General features: G+C 45.8%; 1 protein-coding gene across 2 annotated transcripts in view; it reads left to right on the forward strand.

Moving 5' to 3' along the window:
• LOC139233774 (thyroid hormone receptor alpha) overlaps positions 1-17,326 on the forward strand; it is a 483,608-nt gene that overhangs the window by 320,493 nt on the left and 145,789 nt on the right. For both annotated transcript variants that reach the window (XM_070864283.1, XM_070864282.1), the window contains exon 3: positions 1,693-1,910. In XM_070864283.1, the coding sequence (XP_070720384.1) occupies positions 1,858-1,910 (53 nt within the window). In that variant the 5' untranslated portion in view covers positions 1,693-1,857. The remainder of the gene's footprint in view (positions 1-1,692; positions 1,911-17,326) is intronic.

A 17,326-nucleotide genomic window follows, 5' to 3' on the forward strand; every position in this document is an offset into this window, starting at 1 on the left:
AACTTGGCATTGACTGGACTCAGCCTGGGCCTCACAGCCTTAGTATCCCACAGCTTGTCAAATGCCCTCTGGCTCATTATCGATTGACTCACCCCCGTGTCCAGTTCCATCGATACCGGCACTCCATTAAATTTCACGTTGATCATTATCGGTTTGCTCTTAGTTAGGAACGAGTGCAGTCCATACACTTCCTCCTTCGGTATCTCAGATTGCGTATCCAGATCTCTGCGCTAGTCTGACCATCATCCTCCATGGGGTGTGTCGCAGCACGCTTGCTCATCTGCGGACACTTGCGCTGGAGATGTCCCACTCTCAGACAGCCTTTGCAACTATATTATTTAAATCAGCACTGCTGGTGCTGGTGATTTCCGCCACAACGCCAACACAGAGAAATCGGATGCACTCCCGCTGGCGGACTTTGGGCAGCCACAGGTTTCGCGTACGCAGTCGGGTAGGCCCTGCCATGTGCCGCTCTGCCGAATGCTGAATCAATCGCATTTACAGTACTTGCCGAGTTTTGATTTTTCACTGATAACTGCTTTAGACTTCTATCCATCGTCATGCATGACTGAGCAATTGTGATGGCCCTGTTCAAGTCCAACGTCTCCACCGCCAGTAGTTTACGCAGGATCACCTCGTGGTTGATGCCGATTACAAAGAAGTCCCACAGCATGTTTGCCAACAAAGCCCCAAACTTACATGGTCCCGCTAGACGTCTCGGGTCAGCAACGAATTCCGCCGCATTGTGGCCCTCTGAGCGAACGTGCGTGTAAAATCTGTATCTCGAGATGATGATGCCTTTGTCTGGCTGAAGGTGGTCCTGTACCAGTTACACAATTCTTCGTACGTCTTCTCTGTTAGACTCACAGGCAGGAGTAGATTCTTTATCAGACCATAAATTGTTGGACCGCAAACCGTGAGGAACACCACCCGGCGCCAATCTGTGTCACCGAACTCCTCCATTTTGTTGGTCCCGAAGAACTGGCTCAAACGACTCACAAAGTCTGCCCAATCTTCTCCTTCCATGAATCGCTCCAACAATCCAATTGTGCTAATTTTTGCATGTAAAGGTTCTTGTTGCCTCGTTGCCAAATGTTGTGTACAATAACTGTTAGACTGAGTAATGTTTAACTCCAAGAGGTATCACCTTGGCTCTGCTTTAGTAAGGCCCAAAGTAACTAATATACAAAATGGCTGGCCTTTTATACTTGGGCTGCACACACATGCGTGCAGCCCAATGGCCTCCAACAGTGATGCCATCTAGTGGCTAGTGATCCCAAAAGTATATACATGACCAATACATGGTTTGAACAAGGAATGAATTGATAGACCCTGTCTCATTTTAAGATTCTTTGGATTTTGGTGCTCAAGTCTCTGGAGTGGGACTTGAACATAATTGGAGGACATAGTTAATCTTGGTTGTTAGGACCAAGTTGAATAGGTTGCCAACACTTACTATCCAGAGACACACATGAAGAATGCCAACATGGACAAATTACTAGAGGATTACAACCACCCAATTAACTGTATCCCAGCATGAGATGCCACCACTGGCAAGGGAAAGTATTGGGTGAAAGTGGAGGTAATTTGAAGCACAAAAAAATGGAAAGTAATTGGTAACAGTGACATTCTTTACAATCAGTATTTAATATTTTAGCTAACACGTTCTCTGCTTTGTATTTTTTCCTGAAGGATTTCAGTATCCACAATTCTATCCGAGCTGTGTTAAGATCTGCGGATGGGAGTCCTGTTACAAGACTAAGACAAGAGTAGTTTATGAAAGCAAGAAGAATGTGTGTGGCAGCCTTGCTGCGGACATTCACCCCCCATTAGAGACACTGAATGGAACAGCCCTGAATGGAACACACATCCAGCAAACTCCCAGTTCTATCGAAGGAGGATGTGGAAAGGTAAGAGATCTGAGTTTGAAACAAAATAATTTTAAAAATCTTACCCTGTGGCTGCAGAGTTGAATAATATGCCAGAATTAGGCTAGACCTCAGAGATGCACGGATGGATGTGGGGTGTGTGTCAGATACAAGGGAACAAGCAAGAAAAGTCCTAGAGCTACAGAGTAAGAAGAGGAATCTTGAAGGACCCTACCTACACTTCATGCCCTTTCAATGGCTCCAAGAGCCTTCTCGCCCTTTATATATATCTGAGACCCGTGGCTCACTTCATATCTGAGATTTCCCTCTTGTGTGCTTCACTTCCCGCCTTCCTGTATCTCTGGAATCGCTGTTGTCCTCTCCAACATTGTCCAGATTTCCCTCCCCATGAATCAGTTCCACATCTTCAAAATCTTCTTACAGCATGTCCATGTGCTCCCCAGTCCTGCCAACAATTGCAAGCTATGCCTGGCTCATCTGAAATCTTCCACATTCTCCATGTGACAGGATGCTATCTGTAATGGCCAATGTCAAATTTAGCCAGTGGCAAGGTACCATTGATTTTCAATGATGATGATTTGTTTTGTTCAGTAGAACATGTAAAATACAATGATTCTGAGTACTTTGGGGGAATTATATCCAACACAGAGAACATTGGTGCAGACTTGCTGGACCGAATGCTCTGTGTCTGTGCTGTAACATCCTCTGACGCTATAAACGTGAAGCCTAAATATTTAGTGAAGGGTAAGGCAATGGGGATGGTTCCTTATTATTTTGTTGACACAAGTGTTGGAGTATATTTCTGCTCAAAAATGGGGCTTCTGTAATCTCATGTAAACACAACATAGGAGCTTTAATTTTCATTGGCCTTTATCGTTTAACGTTACCAGACATATGTAAATTGTGTCATGTGATTTAGCATCACATTGTGACTCACTGTATCTTATTCAATCCCATCTGATATAGTGACGATTCATTGAGCCTTTGGCTTGTAAATTATTTTATATTGAACCAGCTGCATGTCGGCATTAGTCAGTAACTGGGAGAAACTATTTTCTATACGCTTCTGCAAGATTGCCTTGAAATTATGCTGTAGGATCATTTTTTGTTGTCTGATTACGCTGTGTGGAAGCGCTTTGGGACATTTTACTGCATTAAAAGTGCTTTATAAATGCAAGTTGTAGGAACATTAATAAAAGCATAAGCTTAAATGCAGTTCCTGTGTCTGATCATGTAATGGAGTTTAAAATACAATTCTATAGTTGACTATTAAATTGGTAAAATAACAAACAGAACAATGTAAATATTTGCATTTCTTAACATTGTGTAGTCAAGCTGACAATGCTAGGTTTAGGAGAGCTTTCAGTGTTTTATTTGAACTCAATGAAATTCTGTTGGGGAGGGGGCAAGACCATATATGGCCCCTGAAGCATAAGAGCCCTGTCCCGCTTGGGGAGATGATTGGGCCAGCTCCAACTTCATTATATTTTAATAACTCGTACATGCAGAATACCAAAGGGCAAAAAACGTTAGTGGGAGTTGTGTACAGACCTCCAAACAGTAGTAGTGATGTTGGGGAGGGCATCAAACAGGAAATTAGGGGTGCATGCAATAAAGGTGCAGCAGTTATAATGGGTGACTTTAATATGCACATAGATTGGGTTAACCAAACTGGAAGCAATACGGTGGAGGAGGATTTCCTGGAGTGCATAAGGGATGGTTTTTTAGACCAATATGTCGAGGAACCAACTAGGGGGGAGGCCATCTTAGACTGGGTGTTGTGTAATGAGAGAGGATTAATTAGCAATCTCATTGTGCGAGGCCCCTTGGGGAAGAGTGACCATAATATGGTGGAATTCTGCATTAGGATGGAGAATGAAACAGTTAATTCAGAGACCATGGTCCAGAACTTAAAGAAGGGTAACTTTGAAGGTATGAGGCGTGAATTGGCTAGGATAGATTGGCGAATGATACTGAAGGGGTTGACTGTGGATGGGCAATGGCAGACATTTAGAGACCGCATGAATGAACTACAACAATTGTACATTCCTGTCTGGCGTAAAAATAAAAAAGGGAAAGTGGCTCAACCGTGGCTATCAAGGGAAATCAGGGATAGTATTAAAGCCAAGGAAGTGGCATACAAATTGGCCAGAAATAGCAGCGAACCCGGGGACTGGGAGAAATTTAGAACTCAGCAGAGGAGGACAAAGGGTTTGATTAGGGCAGGGAAAATGGAGTACGAGAAGAAGCTTGCAGGGAACATTAAGACGGATTGCAAAAGTTTCTATAGATATGTAAAGAGAAAAAAGTTAGTAAAGACAAACGTAGGTCCCCTGCAGTCAGAATCAGGGGAAGTCATAACGGGGAACAAAGAAATGGCGGACCAATTGAACAAGTACTTTGGTTCGGTATTCACTGAGGAGGACACAAACAACCTTCCGGATATAAAAGGGGTCGGGGGGGTCTAGTAAGGAGGAGGAACTGAGGGAAATCCTTATTAGTCGGGAAATTGTGTTGGGGAAATTGATGGGATTGAAGGCCGATAAATCCCCAGGGCCTGATGGACTGCATCCCAGAGTACTTAAGGAGGTGGCCTTGGAAATAGTGGATGCATTGACAGTCATTTTCCAACATTCCATTGACTCTGGATCAGTTCCTATGGAGTGGAGGGTAGCCAATGTAACCCCACTTTTTAAAAAAGGAGGGAGAGAGAAAACAGGGAATTATAGACCGGTCAGCCTGACATCGGTAGTGGGTAAAATGATGGAATCAATTATTAAGGATGTCATAGAAGTGCATTTGGAAAGAGGTGATATGATAGGTCCAAGTCAGCATGGATTTGTGAAAGGGAAATCATGCTTGACAAATCTTCTGGAATTTTTTGAGGATGTTTCCAGTAGAGTGGACAAGGGAGAACCAGTTGATGTGGTATATTTGGACTTTCAGAAGGCTTTCGACAAGGTCCCACACAAGAAATTAATGTGCAAAGTTAAAGCACATGGGATTGGGGGTAGTGTGCTGACATGGATTGAGAACTGGTTGTCAGACAGGAAGCAAAGAGTAGGAGTAAATGGGGACTTTTCAGAATGGCAGGCAGTGACTCGTGGGGTACCGCAAGGTTCTGTGCTGGGGCCCCAGCTGTTTACACTGTATATTAATGATTTAGACGAGGGGATTAAATGTAGTATCTCCAAATTTGCGGATGACACTAAGTTGGGTGGCAGTGTGAGCTGCGAGGAGGATGCTATGAGGCTGCAGAGCGACTTGGATAGGTTAGGTGAGTGGGCAAATGCATGGCAGATGAAGTATAATGTGGATAAATGTGAGGTTATCCACTTTGGTGGTAAAAACAGAGAGACAGACTATTATCTGAATGGTGACAGATTAGGAAAAGGGGAGGTGCAAAGAGACCTGGGTGTCATGGTACATCAGTCATTGAAGGTTGGCATGCAGGTACAGCAGGCGGTTAAGAAAGCAAATGGCATGTTGGCCTTCATAGCGAGGGGATTTGAGTACAGGGGCAGGGAGGTGTTACTACAGTTGTACAGGGCATTAGTGAGGCCACACCTGGAGTATTGTGTACAGTTTTGGTCTCCTAACCTGAGGAAGGACATTCTTGCTATTGAGGGATGCAGCGAAGGTTCACCAGACTGATTCCCGGGATGGCGGGACTGACCTATCAAGGAAGACTGGATCAACTGGGCTTGTATTCACTGGAGTTCAGAAGAATGAGAGGGGACCTCATAGAAACGTTTAAAATTCTGACGGGGTTAGACAGGTTAGATGCAGGAAGAATGTTCCCAATGTTGGGGAAGTCCAGAACCAGGGGACACAGTCTAAGGATAAGGGGGAAGCCATTTAGACCGAGATGAGGAGAAACTTCTTCACCCAGAGAGTGGTGAACCTGTGGAATTCTCTACCACAGAAAGTTGTTGAGGCCAATTCACTAAATATATTCAAATATATTAGATGAAGTCCTTACTACTAGGGTGATCAAGGGTTATGGCGAGAAAGCAGGAATGGGGTACTGAAGTTGCATGTTCAGCCATGAACTCATTGAATGGCGGTGCAGGCTAGAAGGGCCGAATGGCCTACTCCTGCACCTATTTTCTATGTTTCTATGTTTCTATGTTGTAATAGAGCTCCATCTAATGGACTACTTATGTAATAACAACTGCTGATGTCATAACAATAAAAGGTCCCGTGGCAAGGTCATGTGATCACAGTTCTGTTAGGAGCCATCTTGTAAGTATGTGTGTTTGTGTAGCTGTGTGTCTCAAGATATCACACATGTAACTTCTTTTTCAAAGCCACGTCTTTTGCTTTTTCAGTTGCTTAGGAAATGGGCCCCCTCATTCCCCAAGCCCAGTGACTGTGGTGGGCACTGTGCTGAGAACATTAGTTTATGTTGGGGAGGGGAATGATGCCTGGGCACCAGGTTTGGGCACTGCCCCATGCAGTGCCTGTAGCTTGTCAAGCAAAGTGGCCATGCCAGTTTGGTTACCATTATTCCCCAGACATACTTTAGGCCAGAGACATTGTCACGGGACAAATCCCAGGTGTGACTCAGCACCTTGTCTAGCACCACATTGTCTAGCACCAAAAACATGAGCATGGCTAAAACTGCAAAGCTGTGTTAGCCGCACGCTCCCAGATGCTTTAACCTGTCCTATTTGTCAGCTGTGGCTCAGTGGGTAGCACCCTCGCCTCTGAGTCAGAAGGTTGTGGGTTCAAGTCCCACTCCAGGGACTGCAGCACATAAAATCCAGTGCAGTGCTAAGGCTCTTTCGGATGTGATGTCAAACCGAGGCCCCGCCTGCCCTCTCAGGTGGACGTAAAAGATCCCAGGGCACTATTTCAAGAAGAGCAGGAGAGTTATCCCCGGTGTCCTGGATAATATTTATCTCTCAATCAACGTAATAAAAATAGATTATCTGGTCATTATCACATTGCAGTTTGTGGGAGCTTGCTTGTGCGTAAGTTGGCTGCCGTGTTTCCCACATTACAACAGTGACTACACTCCAAAAACGACTTCATTGGCTGTAAAGCGCTTTGAGACGTCCGGTGGTCGTGAAAGGCGCTATATAAATGCAAGTCTTTCTTTCTTATTACTGATGAAGCAGCTTTTCCAAGTCGCTGCTACTCTTCAGTTATCATTAGATTGAACAAACTATGGCTTCCAGTAACTGCAGGAAATGCTTTCAGCCAATCGCCTATCAAAGATCACCTGGAAGTGGTGGTCTTGCACCAGGAAGATGGGCGTTAGCTGCTTGGAGCCAATTGTCAGTGCTCTGTGATAGCTCACTGGGTTTATCCAGTGCCAAGCTGAGCCGCACAGACAAGGAAGGTCCCAGACTCTGCGGAGTTAGCTGATCTCACCCATGGTGGTAAGAGTGAAAGAAAAACCTGCATTCATATAGTGCCTTTCACATCCTGGGGATGTACCAAAGCATTTCATAGTCACTGAATCAACCATTTTTTTGAAAGTGTCGTCATTCTCATTATGTAGGCAAACGCAGCAGCCAACTTGCACACAGCAAGGTCCCACAAACAGCAATGAGCTAAATGGCCAGTTAATCTGTTTTGCTGGTGTAGGTTGAGGAAGTAACATTGGTTAAGAATTCTCCAGCTTTCCTTTGGGGTCTTTTACATCCACCTGAACAGACGGACAGAGCTTCGGATTAACATCCCTCAGCACCGCACCAAAGTATTAATCTCGATTATTTGCTCACTTTCCAGAGTGAGACCAAAGCCCATGATGGTCAAGCACTGCAAATGAGCTCAGTGCCTCGGGGTTAGGGGAGAGGGAAACGGTTATAGTTGTGGTGCGGATGTTGGCTGAGAACAGGGTGGCGTTGTGATGCCTTGACAGTTGGAAAAGGATGCCAGTGCTCAATGTCAAGGTTTGTGCATAAATAATGGTCACGTGGCCAGAGGGTAACCATTGCTCTTTGAACCATAGCTCGGCAAGGAGTTAGCACTTTCATTGGAGAAGGGATGGGAGAAGATTAGCAAGGCTAAATGATAGCAGCTGGTGTGAAGTCCCACTAATAGCTGTTAGCTTTTAGAGTTCAAACGAACTTTAGCAGCCCACTGTGACACCACTCACATGACTGAAAAGCACTGACTATCTTGTCAGCTATTTTCAATCGTGAGAAATTATTGTGGCAGTGGGAGGCTGGTGAGCACTGCCCTGTGAGTGGGTTTGAGTTCAATGTATGGCTCCCTACTTTCCCCCCCCAGTTTTGCACGAATGCAAACCCATAGTGGCTGCAACTGACAGAATCACAGCCAAGTTCTCCCTGTTTCTGTACCGGGGTTTGTAGGAAGACCACATACAAGAGAATCGGTTGGACTCCGTCATGGCCATGCCCTCCTTCCTGCCCAATTTTCCTGTATTCGCAGGACCCAGGTGCCCCCAATAGCCCCAGACACAGAACTACATGCCCCTAAAAGTAAAATTTTCGGATGAGACGTTAAACCGAGGTCCCGTCTGCCCTCTCAGGTGGGCGTAACAGAAACCTTGGCACTATTTTGAAGAAGAGCAGGGGAGTTATCCCCGGTGTCCTGGCCAATATTTATCCCTCAATCAACATCACAAAAACAGTTTATCTGGTCATTATCACATTGCTGTGTGTGGGAGCTTACTGTGCACAAATTGGCTGCCGCGTTTCCCACATTACAACAGTGACTACACTTCAAAATGACTATAAAGTGCTTTGAGACGTCTGGTGGTTGTGAAAGGCGCTATATAAATGCAAGTCTTTCTTAATATACTTTCCTATCCTTTTCTTTCTTATGCTCTTCTCTCTTCCGCTCTTTCTTTCTGCTGTTCATTTCTCTACTTTTCCTTTTTCATTCTCCTTTACTCATTTTGTGTCTTTCCCCATCATCGACCTCACCCCCCCCCCCACCCCCCCCCCACCTCCCCCACCTCACCTCACCCCAAAGCCCCCTGACCCTGTCTTTCCCTTCAGTCCACTAGCTGCTAGTATGAGAGTTGTTATCACATTTTCACTGCTTTCTCCAACACCTGAAGTGAAAGATCTGGGCCTAGAAATTGGTCATATTTCAGGTGCTAAACGGCCAACTAAAGCCTCGATATGGAGGGCAGGAAGCGGGCATACATTTCCAGCCAGAAGTGCACCACCCACCATATTGGGTAAGGACAAAAAAATACCATCCTTTACCCATGTGTGAAGCAGGCGTTAGTCCCTTTACATATGGGGCCTAACCAACGTTCCCTATAAGCTGCACAGACGTGAAGCCTGGGACCAGCTTTTTCAATGTTAAGTTTCGCCTACGCGCGAAACTGTGAATGGGTCGCGTAGACCCTTAAAGGGGTCGCACACCCTAAAAATAATAAGGATGATCATTGGGTCCAATGCCTGTTTGCAGCCCCCAGTGACAGCTGTGGTTCAGTGAGTAGCACTCTCGCCTCTGGGTCCGAAGGATTTGGGTTCAAGTCCCACTCCAGAGATCGGAGCATATAAATCTAGGCTGGCACTCCAATGCAGTGCTGAGGGAGTGCTGCACTGTCAGAGGTGCCGTCTTTTGGATGAGACGTTAAACCGAGGAGCCCGTCTGCTCTCAGGTGGACGTAAAAAATCCAACGCCACTATTTCGAAGACGAGCAGGGGAGTTAGCTCCGGTGTCCTGGCCAATATTGATCCCTCAATCAACATAACAAAAACAGATGATCTGGTCATTATCACATTGCAGTTTGTGGGAGCTTGCTGTGCATGAGTTGTCTGCCTCATTTCCCACATTACAACAGTGACTAAACTCCAAAAGTACTTCATTGGCTGTAAAGCGCTTTGAGACGTCCGGTGGTTGTGAAAGGCACTATATAAATGCAAGTCCTTCTTTCTTTCTTCTCCAAGATTGGTTTGCCCTGAGGGCTGAACTCAGGGAAACCAAACCTAGGGATTGCCTGCTCGGTCCAAACAAGAAGGCAAGTAACTGAGCTGAATGTGGAGCTGGGAGGATCAAGATTGCAGCAGCTTCTGCCAATGTAGTGTGCTATAATATAAATCCATTGCTGTTCTCGTGAAAGCCTTACTATTTGATTTTGAGGGATCGAGTTGTTTTGATTTGGAAGCACATTCATCAGTTCATTGCTGTATATTTTAATCTGAATGTCATCAAGCCGCCTTCATCAATGTAGAAACAAATTTTTTGATGCCAAATCGTGTAATCCTAAGGCTTTTCATAATGTAAACTGGATTGTCTGTTAACACAGAGTGATTTCATTGTGCACTACAATGAATTGTCAATGCACGTAACCAAATCTGCAAGAAACGAAGGCAAAACAATAATTATCTGGATTAGTTAATTCATAAAAATCAGCTGAAATTGAGTGCCCCAAATTGTCATTCCTTCACAAGTGGGTTTTTCGCATGACAGAAGAACCAGATTAAATTACAGATCAAAGGCATAGAGAAATACATAAAATCTTTCAGTTTCTTGGGGGTAATTTTGGCTTCAGATGATAGTTTAAAATGTGGCAATCAACTGGGCCTCTCGACTGACTTGTGTTGGGAAAACAAAGAGTTTGCTGGGCGGGCGTGCCATCTCGCCTGTGTTATACGATTGTCTGAGGTCACAGGGAGGCAGTTATGTGCTGGCCATCGTTTGTCTTACCACCTTGTTATTTGGGGGATTTAACTGCTCTCTGATCCAGCTTCCGATTGGGTTTCTTTATCGTTGGTGACGTTCCTTATTTTGTCAATTGTAATCCCTTTTCTCCCCATCTTCTGGTGAATGTGCTGGCTTTTTGCTGGGGTGTGGTATCATGGACGCGGCTAGCTTTCCTGGCCAAATGGCAGCTCTTCACACTTTTGGAAATGGGCAGTGAGTTTTCACAGGCTATTTATAGCCACGCCCATCGTCCCACATCTCACGGCAACACGCTCACTTCCTGCAGGGATCACTGGGCAACAATCAGGAACGTGAATTCTGGCCACCTTCGCCCTCTCTAACCCAGGGGAATGGAGAATGGAGACCAATGTTTGTGGGAACCGTGGTTGAGATCAGCTACATTAGCACAGACCAGGGATCGAATCTGCCACCTTCCTGATCTGTATGGCTCAGCTATTCGAAGAGCTCTTTGGTGAGCTGACCATCAGCAGATGTGCTGTCCTATCTGTTTCTAGGCCTGCTTTCTGGGATGTTGACCAAGCTGGCATTCAGTGCAGCACCCTCTCACTTTTGTTTTTGCTCCCCACCAAATGATGGCTGTTCACAGGTAGGGCGATCCCAGCTTCCCAAAGGCAAGTGAAAGAGACACGTGAAAGTGTCAGCTGTGGCTCAGTAGGTAGCACCCTCGCCTCTGAGTCAGAAGGTTGTGGGTTCAAGTCCCACTCCAGAGACTTGTACACAAAAAATCTAGGCTGACCCTCCAGTGCAGTACTGCACCATCAGAGGTGCCGTCCTTTGGATGAGACGTTAAACCGAGGACCCGCCTGTTTTCAGGTGGATGTAAAAGATCCCGTGGCACTATTTTGAAGAGGAGCAGGGGAGTTATCCCCGCTGTCCTGGCCAATATTTATCCCTCAATCAACATAACAAAAAAACAGATTATCATCACATCGCTGTTTGTGGGAGCTTGCTGTGCGCAAATCGGCTGCCGCGTTTCCCACATTACAACAGTGACTACACTCCAAATATACTCCAGTGGCTGTAAAGCGCTTTGAGATGTCTGGTGATCGTGAAAGGCGCTATATAAATGCAAGTCTTTCTTTTTTATCCCTAAAACAAGAATTGTTTAATAGAACTGCTGGCCCTGATTCCCCTCAATATCTGTCGGTAAATGTTTGGCCTCCAACTGGCAGCAGCCCAGAGTGGCAGGATTGACATCAGCTGCTCGCTATGTGGGAATCACTGGTAACCAGACCCACATCTCAGCACTCACACTTGGTGTGTGGAGCAGCAGCCTGCCTGAGCAGGACATTGGTTGGCAATTTGACTCTTGATATAACATCGCAGAGAGAGTTGTACAAGTGCCACAGTCTTAACCCTCTCGCATATTGATTCTGGCTCGTGTTGGCGGACGGAAGTGCTTTGTTATCTTAATTGACATAACGTGACACATTGTTATTCTCTGTATTTCAGTCTCGCTCTTCATAACCTGTATTGTTTCCGTTCATTTTATAATGCCCTTTGGATGCCAACATGACTAAGATGAAAGCATATCTTCATGCTGATAGCATATATTGTTCAGGTGTGGGAGCGGGGATTTTTAACCCGACTTGCCCGGCAAAAACTGGACGAGTGGGGAGTTAAAATGCTCGGTTACTTATCTGCCCAAAAGCGGCCCGGATCCAGCCTTATGCGGTTGGCTGGGGGTCGGCGGGCGGGTGAATGCGTGGCCGCTTTAAATATGCAAATCAGGGTCTGATGACATCTATTGCACCCCGTCAGCATATTAACTCAGGCCTGACTGTCGGAAGGCACCATGGCTTTCCAAACCAGGCAGAAGCAAGTCGAAAGAGGATCGGGGCATAAAGAGACCATTCCTTTGTGGGGGCCAGAAGGAGCAGTAGTGAAGCTCTGGGTCCCACAAAGACATTGTAGGCCTCTCCTGCCCCAGGCTGCTCCCTTCCCACCCACCAGAACATCCATTCCCCTGACCTATCTACCTGCACTTGCTGCTACATTGGCTTCCGGTTAAGCAACGCCTCGATTTCAAAGTTCTCATCCTTATTTTCAAATCCCTCCATGGCCCTCGTCCCTCCCTATCTCTGTAATCTCCTCCAGCCTCACAACCCCCCCCGAGATGTCTGCGCTCCTCTAATTCTGCCCTCCTGAGCATCCCTGATTATAATCGCTCCACCATCGGTGGCCGTGCCTTCTGTTGCCTAGCTCCCAAGCTCTGGCACTCCCTGCCTAAACCTCTCTACCTCTCCACCTCTCTCTCCTCCTTCAAGACGCTCCTTAAAAACCTACCTCTTTGACCAAGCATTTGGTCACCTGCGCTAATTTCTACTTATGTGGCTTGGTGTCAAATTTTTTATCACATAATACTCCTATGAAGCACCTTGGGACGTTTCACTATGTTAAAGGCGCTATATAAATACAAGTTGCTGTTGTTGCATGTCAGCGGATGGCCATAGGCTGCCTGATTTTGCAAAGGCTGGCAGGCCATGACCCACCTGTTCCAGCGGCACGGTAACGAGACCCGGAGGTTAAAACTACCGCGGCCACTTGCTGGCGGGAGACGAACTGACGCCTGTCAAAAACTCACTTGGAGTTAAAATTGACCGCAGCATATTTTAAGTGATGACACGAAAAATTGCGAACGCTGGCAATTGGACACTGACACATCGGGAAAAGCACGGAGCAGTCAGTCAGCAGCCAAAGCCAGGTTGCCAACTCTGTTCCTGGAGTTTTCCTCGCATGACCTCGGCCTTTCAACTGCCCTGCCCCCCCCCACACTCCCGCCATTGGTCACCCCACACATCCATCCCTGTGACACACCGCCTTCCCTCAGCCAATTGGAAAGCAAATCACAGAATGGTTACAGCACAGAAGGAGGCCATTCGGCCCAGCGAGCCGATGCCGGCCCTCTGCAAGAGCACTTCAGCTAGTGCCACTCCCTAGACTGTCAGTCCGCAACCTTCCCACCCCGCCCCATCACCAACATTTTTAGAACTGTTAAACAAAAATGTCTCAAGAAATTGAGAAAAAAACACACTCAATTTTTTTTAATGCCGCGGTAATTTTTCTCCCAAGTTGCTCACAGCAGTGCCTTGGAGATAAATCTTTCTTTCCTGGAGACACCAGGTCAACCCTGGAGTGTTGACAACCCGCATTGCCAAAGAGAAAGACTGGCTAACGTTTCAGGTGTGACCTTTCACCAGAACCTGAAGGGTCCCGGCTAAAATGTTAACCTGTCCTCCTGTTTCAGGTGCTTAGGACAACAACAAAAACATCAACTTGTATTTAAATAGCATCTTTAACGCAGTAAAACATCCCAACGTGCTTCACAGGTGTATTATAAATCAAATTTGATGCCGACCCACATCAGGAGAAATTAGGGTCGATGACCAAAAACTTGGTCAAAGAGGTAGGTTTTAAGGAGGAAAGAGAAAGAAAGAAGACTACATTTATACAGCGCCTTTCGCGACCACCGGACATCCCAAAGTGCATTTTGAAGTGTAGTCATTGTTGTAGATGGAGTTTAATGTTGGAAAGTGTGAGGTCATGCACTTTGGTATAAAAAAATCAAAGAGCAAGTTATTATTTAAATGGAGAAAGATTGCAAAGTGCCGCAGTACAGCGAGAACTGGGGGTACTTGTGCATAAAACACAAAAGGTTACTATGCAGGTACAGCAAATGATCAGGAAGACCAATGGAATCTTGGCCTTTATTGCAAACGAGATGGAGTATAAAAGCAGGGAAGTCTTGCTACAGTTGTACAGGGTATTGGTGAGGCCACACCTGGAATACAGCGTGCAGTTTTGGTTTCCATATTTACGAAAGGATATACTTGCTTTGGAGGCAATTCAGAGAAGGTTCACTAGGTTGATTCCAGAGATGAGGGGGTTGACATGAGGAAAGGTTGAGTAGGTTGGGCCTCTACTCATTGGAGTTCAGAAGAATGAGAGGTGATCTTATCGAAACGTATAAGATTATGAGGGGACTTGACAAGGTGGATGCAGAGAGGATGTTTCCGCTGATGGGGGAGACTAGAACTAGAGGGCATGATCTTAGAATAAGGGGCCGCCCATTTAAAACCGAGATGAGGAGAAATTTCTTCTCTGAGGGTTGTGGATCTGTGGAATTCGCTGCCTCAGAGAGCTGTGGAAGCTGGGACATTGAACAAATTTAAGACAGTTTCTTAAATGATAAGGGAATAAGGGGTTATGGAGAACGGGCAGGGAAGTGGACCTGAGTCCATGATCGGATTAGCCACGATCGTATTAAATGACGGAGCAAGCTCGAGGGGCTCTATGGCCTATTTCTTATGTTCTTATGTAATGTAGGAAACGCGGCAGCCAATTTGCACACAGCAAGCTCCCACAAACAGCAAAGTGATAATGACCAGATAAACTGTTGATTGAGGGATAAATATTGGCCAGGACATCAGAGATAACTCCGCTGCCCTGCTTCGAAATAGTGCCATGGGATCTTTTATTTCCACCCGAGAGAGCAGACAGGGCCTCAGTTTAACATCTCATCTGAAAGACGGCACCTCCGACAGTGCAGCATTCCCTCAGCACTGCACTGTCAGAGGCGCTATCTTTCAGCCCAGATTTTTCTGCTCAAGTCTTTGGTGTGGGATTTGAAACCACATCCTTCTGACTCAGAGGCGAGGGTGCTACCCACTGAGCCATGATTGAAAGAGAGGTAGAGAGTTGGAGAGTTTTAGGGAGGGAATTCCAGAGCTCATGGTCTAGGCAGCTGAAGGCACAGCCACCAAAGGCTGAACGATTAAAATCAGGGATGCTTGAGAGGGCAGAATTAGAGGAGCACAGATATCTCCGAGGGGTTGTGGGGCTGGTGGAGATTAGAGATAGGGATTACAGGAACCACTGTGCATTTTAAATATTTTTAAAAGTAATCCTTGTTAATGTAGGTTTAAAAACGAGCTTGTGCCCTAATTATATTTTGAACACCTCTCCTTATAACTGAGCAACATCATGCACGAAATGGAATCGTTTAGTGCTAATTACACACATCAGCTGAATGAGGCTCCTTGTTTGTTTTTTCTGTATAAAAATGAATTCAGTGTGTCCTGGCAAATGCATGACGCTGTTTGATTAACCAGCAGAGGCATAAGACAGATATCAGAATGCAGAAAGTCAGTGCAACTTGACAAACACGGGGCGAGTTTAATGTGGCAAAGCCCTTAATTATTTGTTGGGCATTAACGGTATGCATTTACAGTTAACTACATTCAGGCATCGACTTTTTAAAAGGCTTTATTGCCTTAGGGATCATTTGGTCAGGCTACCCATCCAAGATCAACAATGCCAAGTTTCTGAAGCATGTACACCCTTGATTAATTTATTTACAATATTTATGAGGGTGTTTGCAGAGGGTAATCTTGATTACAGGAGCAGAACCAGTTAGTTTAAGAGAGACTGTTTGGACTCTATGGTAGGATCAAATGAAAGAACACATAACACATGGAAGACAAAAACACAGAGCTGTATACACGCAGTGGGGAAATGGAAAAATGCATGAGAGGAACCATTGCTTCAACCATTGAATATGGAAACATGCAGATTCACTTGGGAAAGGGCCAAGCAATGTCTGAAGTCTGATTCTACCGTTACCTAACAACGCCATGTCCCATTTTATCTTTCTGTGCAGAAACCACCAATGAAAAAATTCATTCACATTGCTCAGTTGGAAAATGCACTGTGCGATGTGATACTATGATAAGCAAAAGGCGATGTAGAATTACATAGAAATTACAATACAGGGGGCTCGACCCAAGCAGGCCCTGTCAGTGTTTAGCCTCCGCACACGCTTGGGTTCAATTCCCAACAGTTGCCAGCTTACCTGACCACGGTTGGGAGAACCCAATTAGTCTGGGCATTCCTGATGCAGCGAGAAAAAGGACATGTGCCCGAGTTCCTGCTCCTGGTTCCTATCCAGTGACCGATGCTGTAAAGGATATATGTGTGAATGTTGGCCGAGGACCGGATCGGGCTTGGCACTGAAGCACTCATGGTCAAATAACTGGATGCCACTTCCTGTCTGGACTCACACATGAAGGGCCCAAGTTTCCACATGATTCGCGCCTGATTTTTAGGAGCAACTGGTGGAGAACGGACTATTTTAGAAATCGCAATTCTCCACATTTTTTTTTCTGCAGTTCTAGTCAGGTAGAACAGTTCTAGTTTAGAACAGAATTTTTTCTTCAAAAGGGGGCGTGTCCGGCCACTGACGCCTGATTTGAAAGTTTCCACAGTGAAAATGTACTCCAAACTAAAGTAGAATGGAGCAAGTGAAGATTTTTGTAGAACTGAAAAAACCTGTTCTACACATTAAAAAATCAGGCGCAGGTTACAAATTAGGCGTCCAGAACGAGGTGGGAGGGGGGAAGGGAACTCATTAAATTCGACAATAAATCCTTATTTATAACTTCTACAAATATTATACAAATAAATTCAACCTGAATAAACATTTATAAGCCAAGAAAAGATTAAATAAACCATCTTCCTACCTGTGTGAAAGTGCTTCAGCCAGGGAGAATTCTGCAGCCGTTCGTGCCGCTGAGCGGGAGGGGGAGAGAGAGAGAGAGAGAGAGAGAGAGAGAGGGGGGGGGAGGGAGGGAGGGAGAGAGAGAGAGAGAGGGGGGGGGAGGGAGGGAGAGAGAGAGAGAGAGAGAGGGGGAGGGAGGGAGAGAGAGAGAGGGGGAGGGAGGGAGAGAGGAGGAGGGAGGGAGGGAGAGAGAGGAGAGGGAGAGAGAGAGAGCGGGGTG

The sequence above is a fragment of the Pristiophorus japonicus genome, chromosome 21 (genome assembly GCF_044704955.1).
Source record: "Pristiophorus japonicus isolate sPriJap1 chromosome 21, sPriJap1.hap1, whole genome shotgun sequence".
In the NCBI taxonomy this organism is placed as follows: domain Eukaryota; kingdom Metazoa; phylum Chordata; class Chondrichthyes; family Pristiophoridae; genus Pristiophorus; species Pristiophorus japonicus.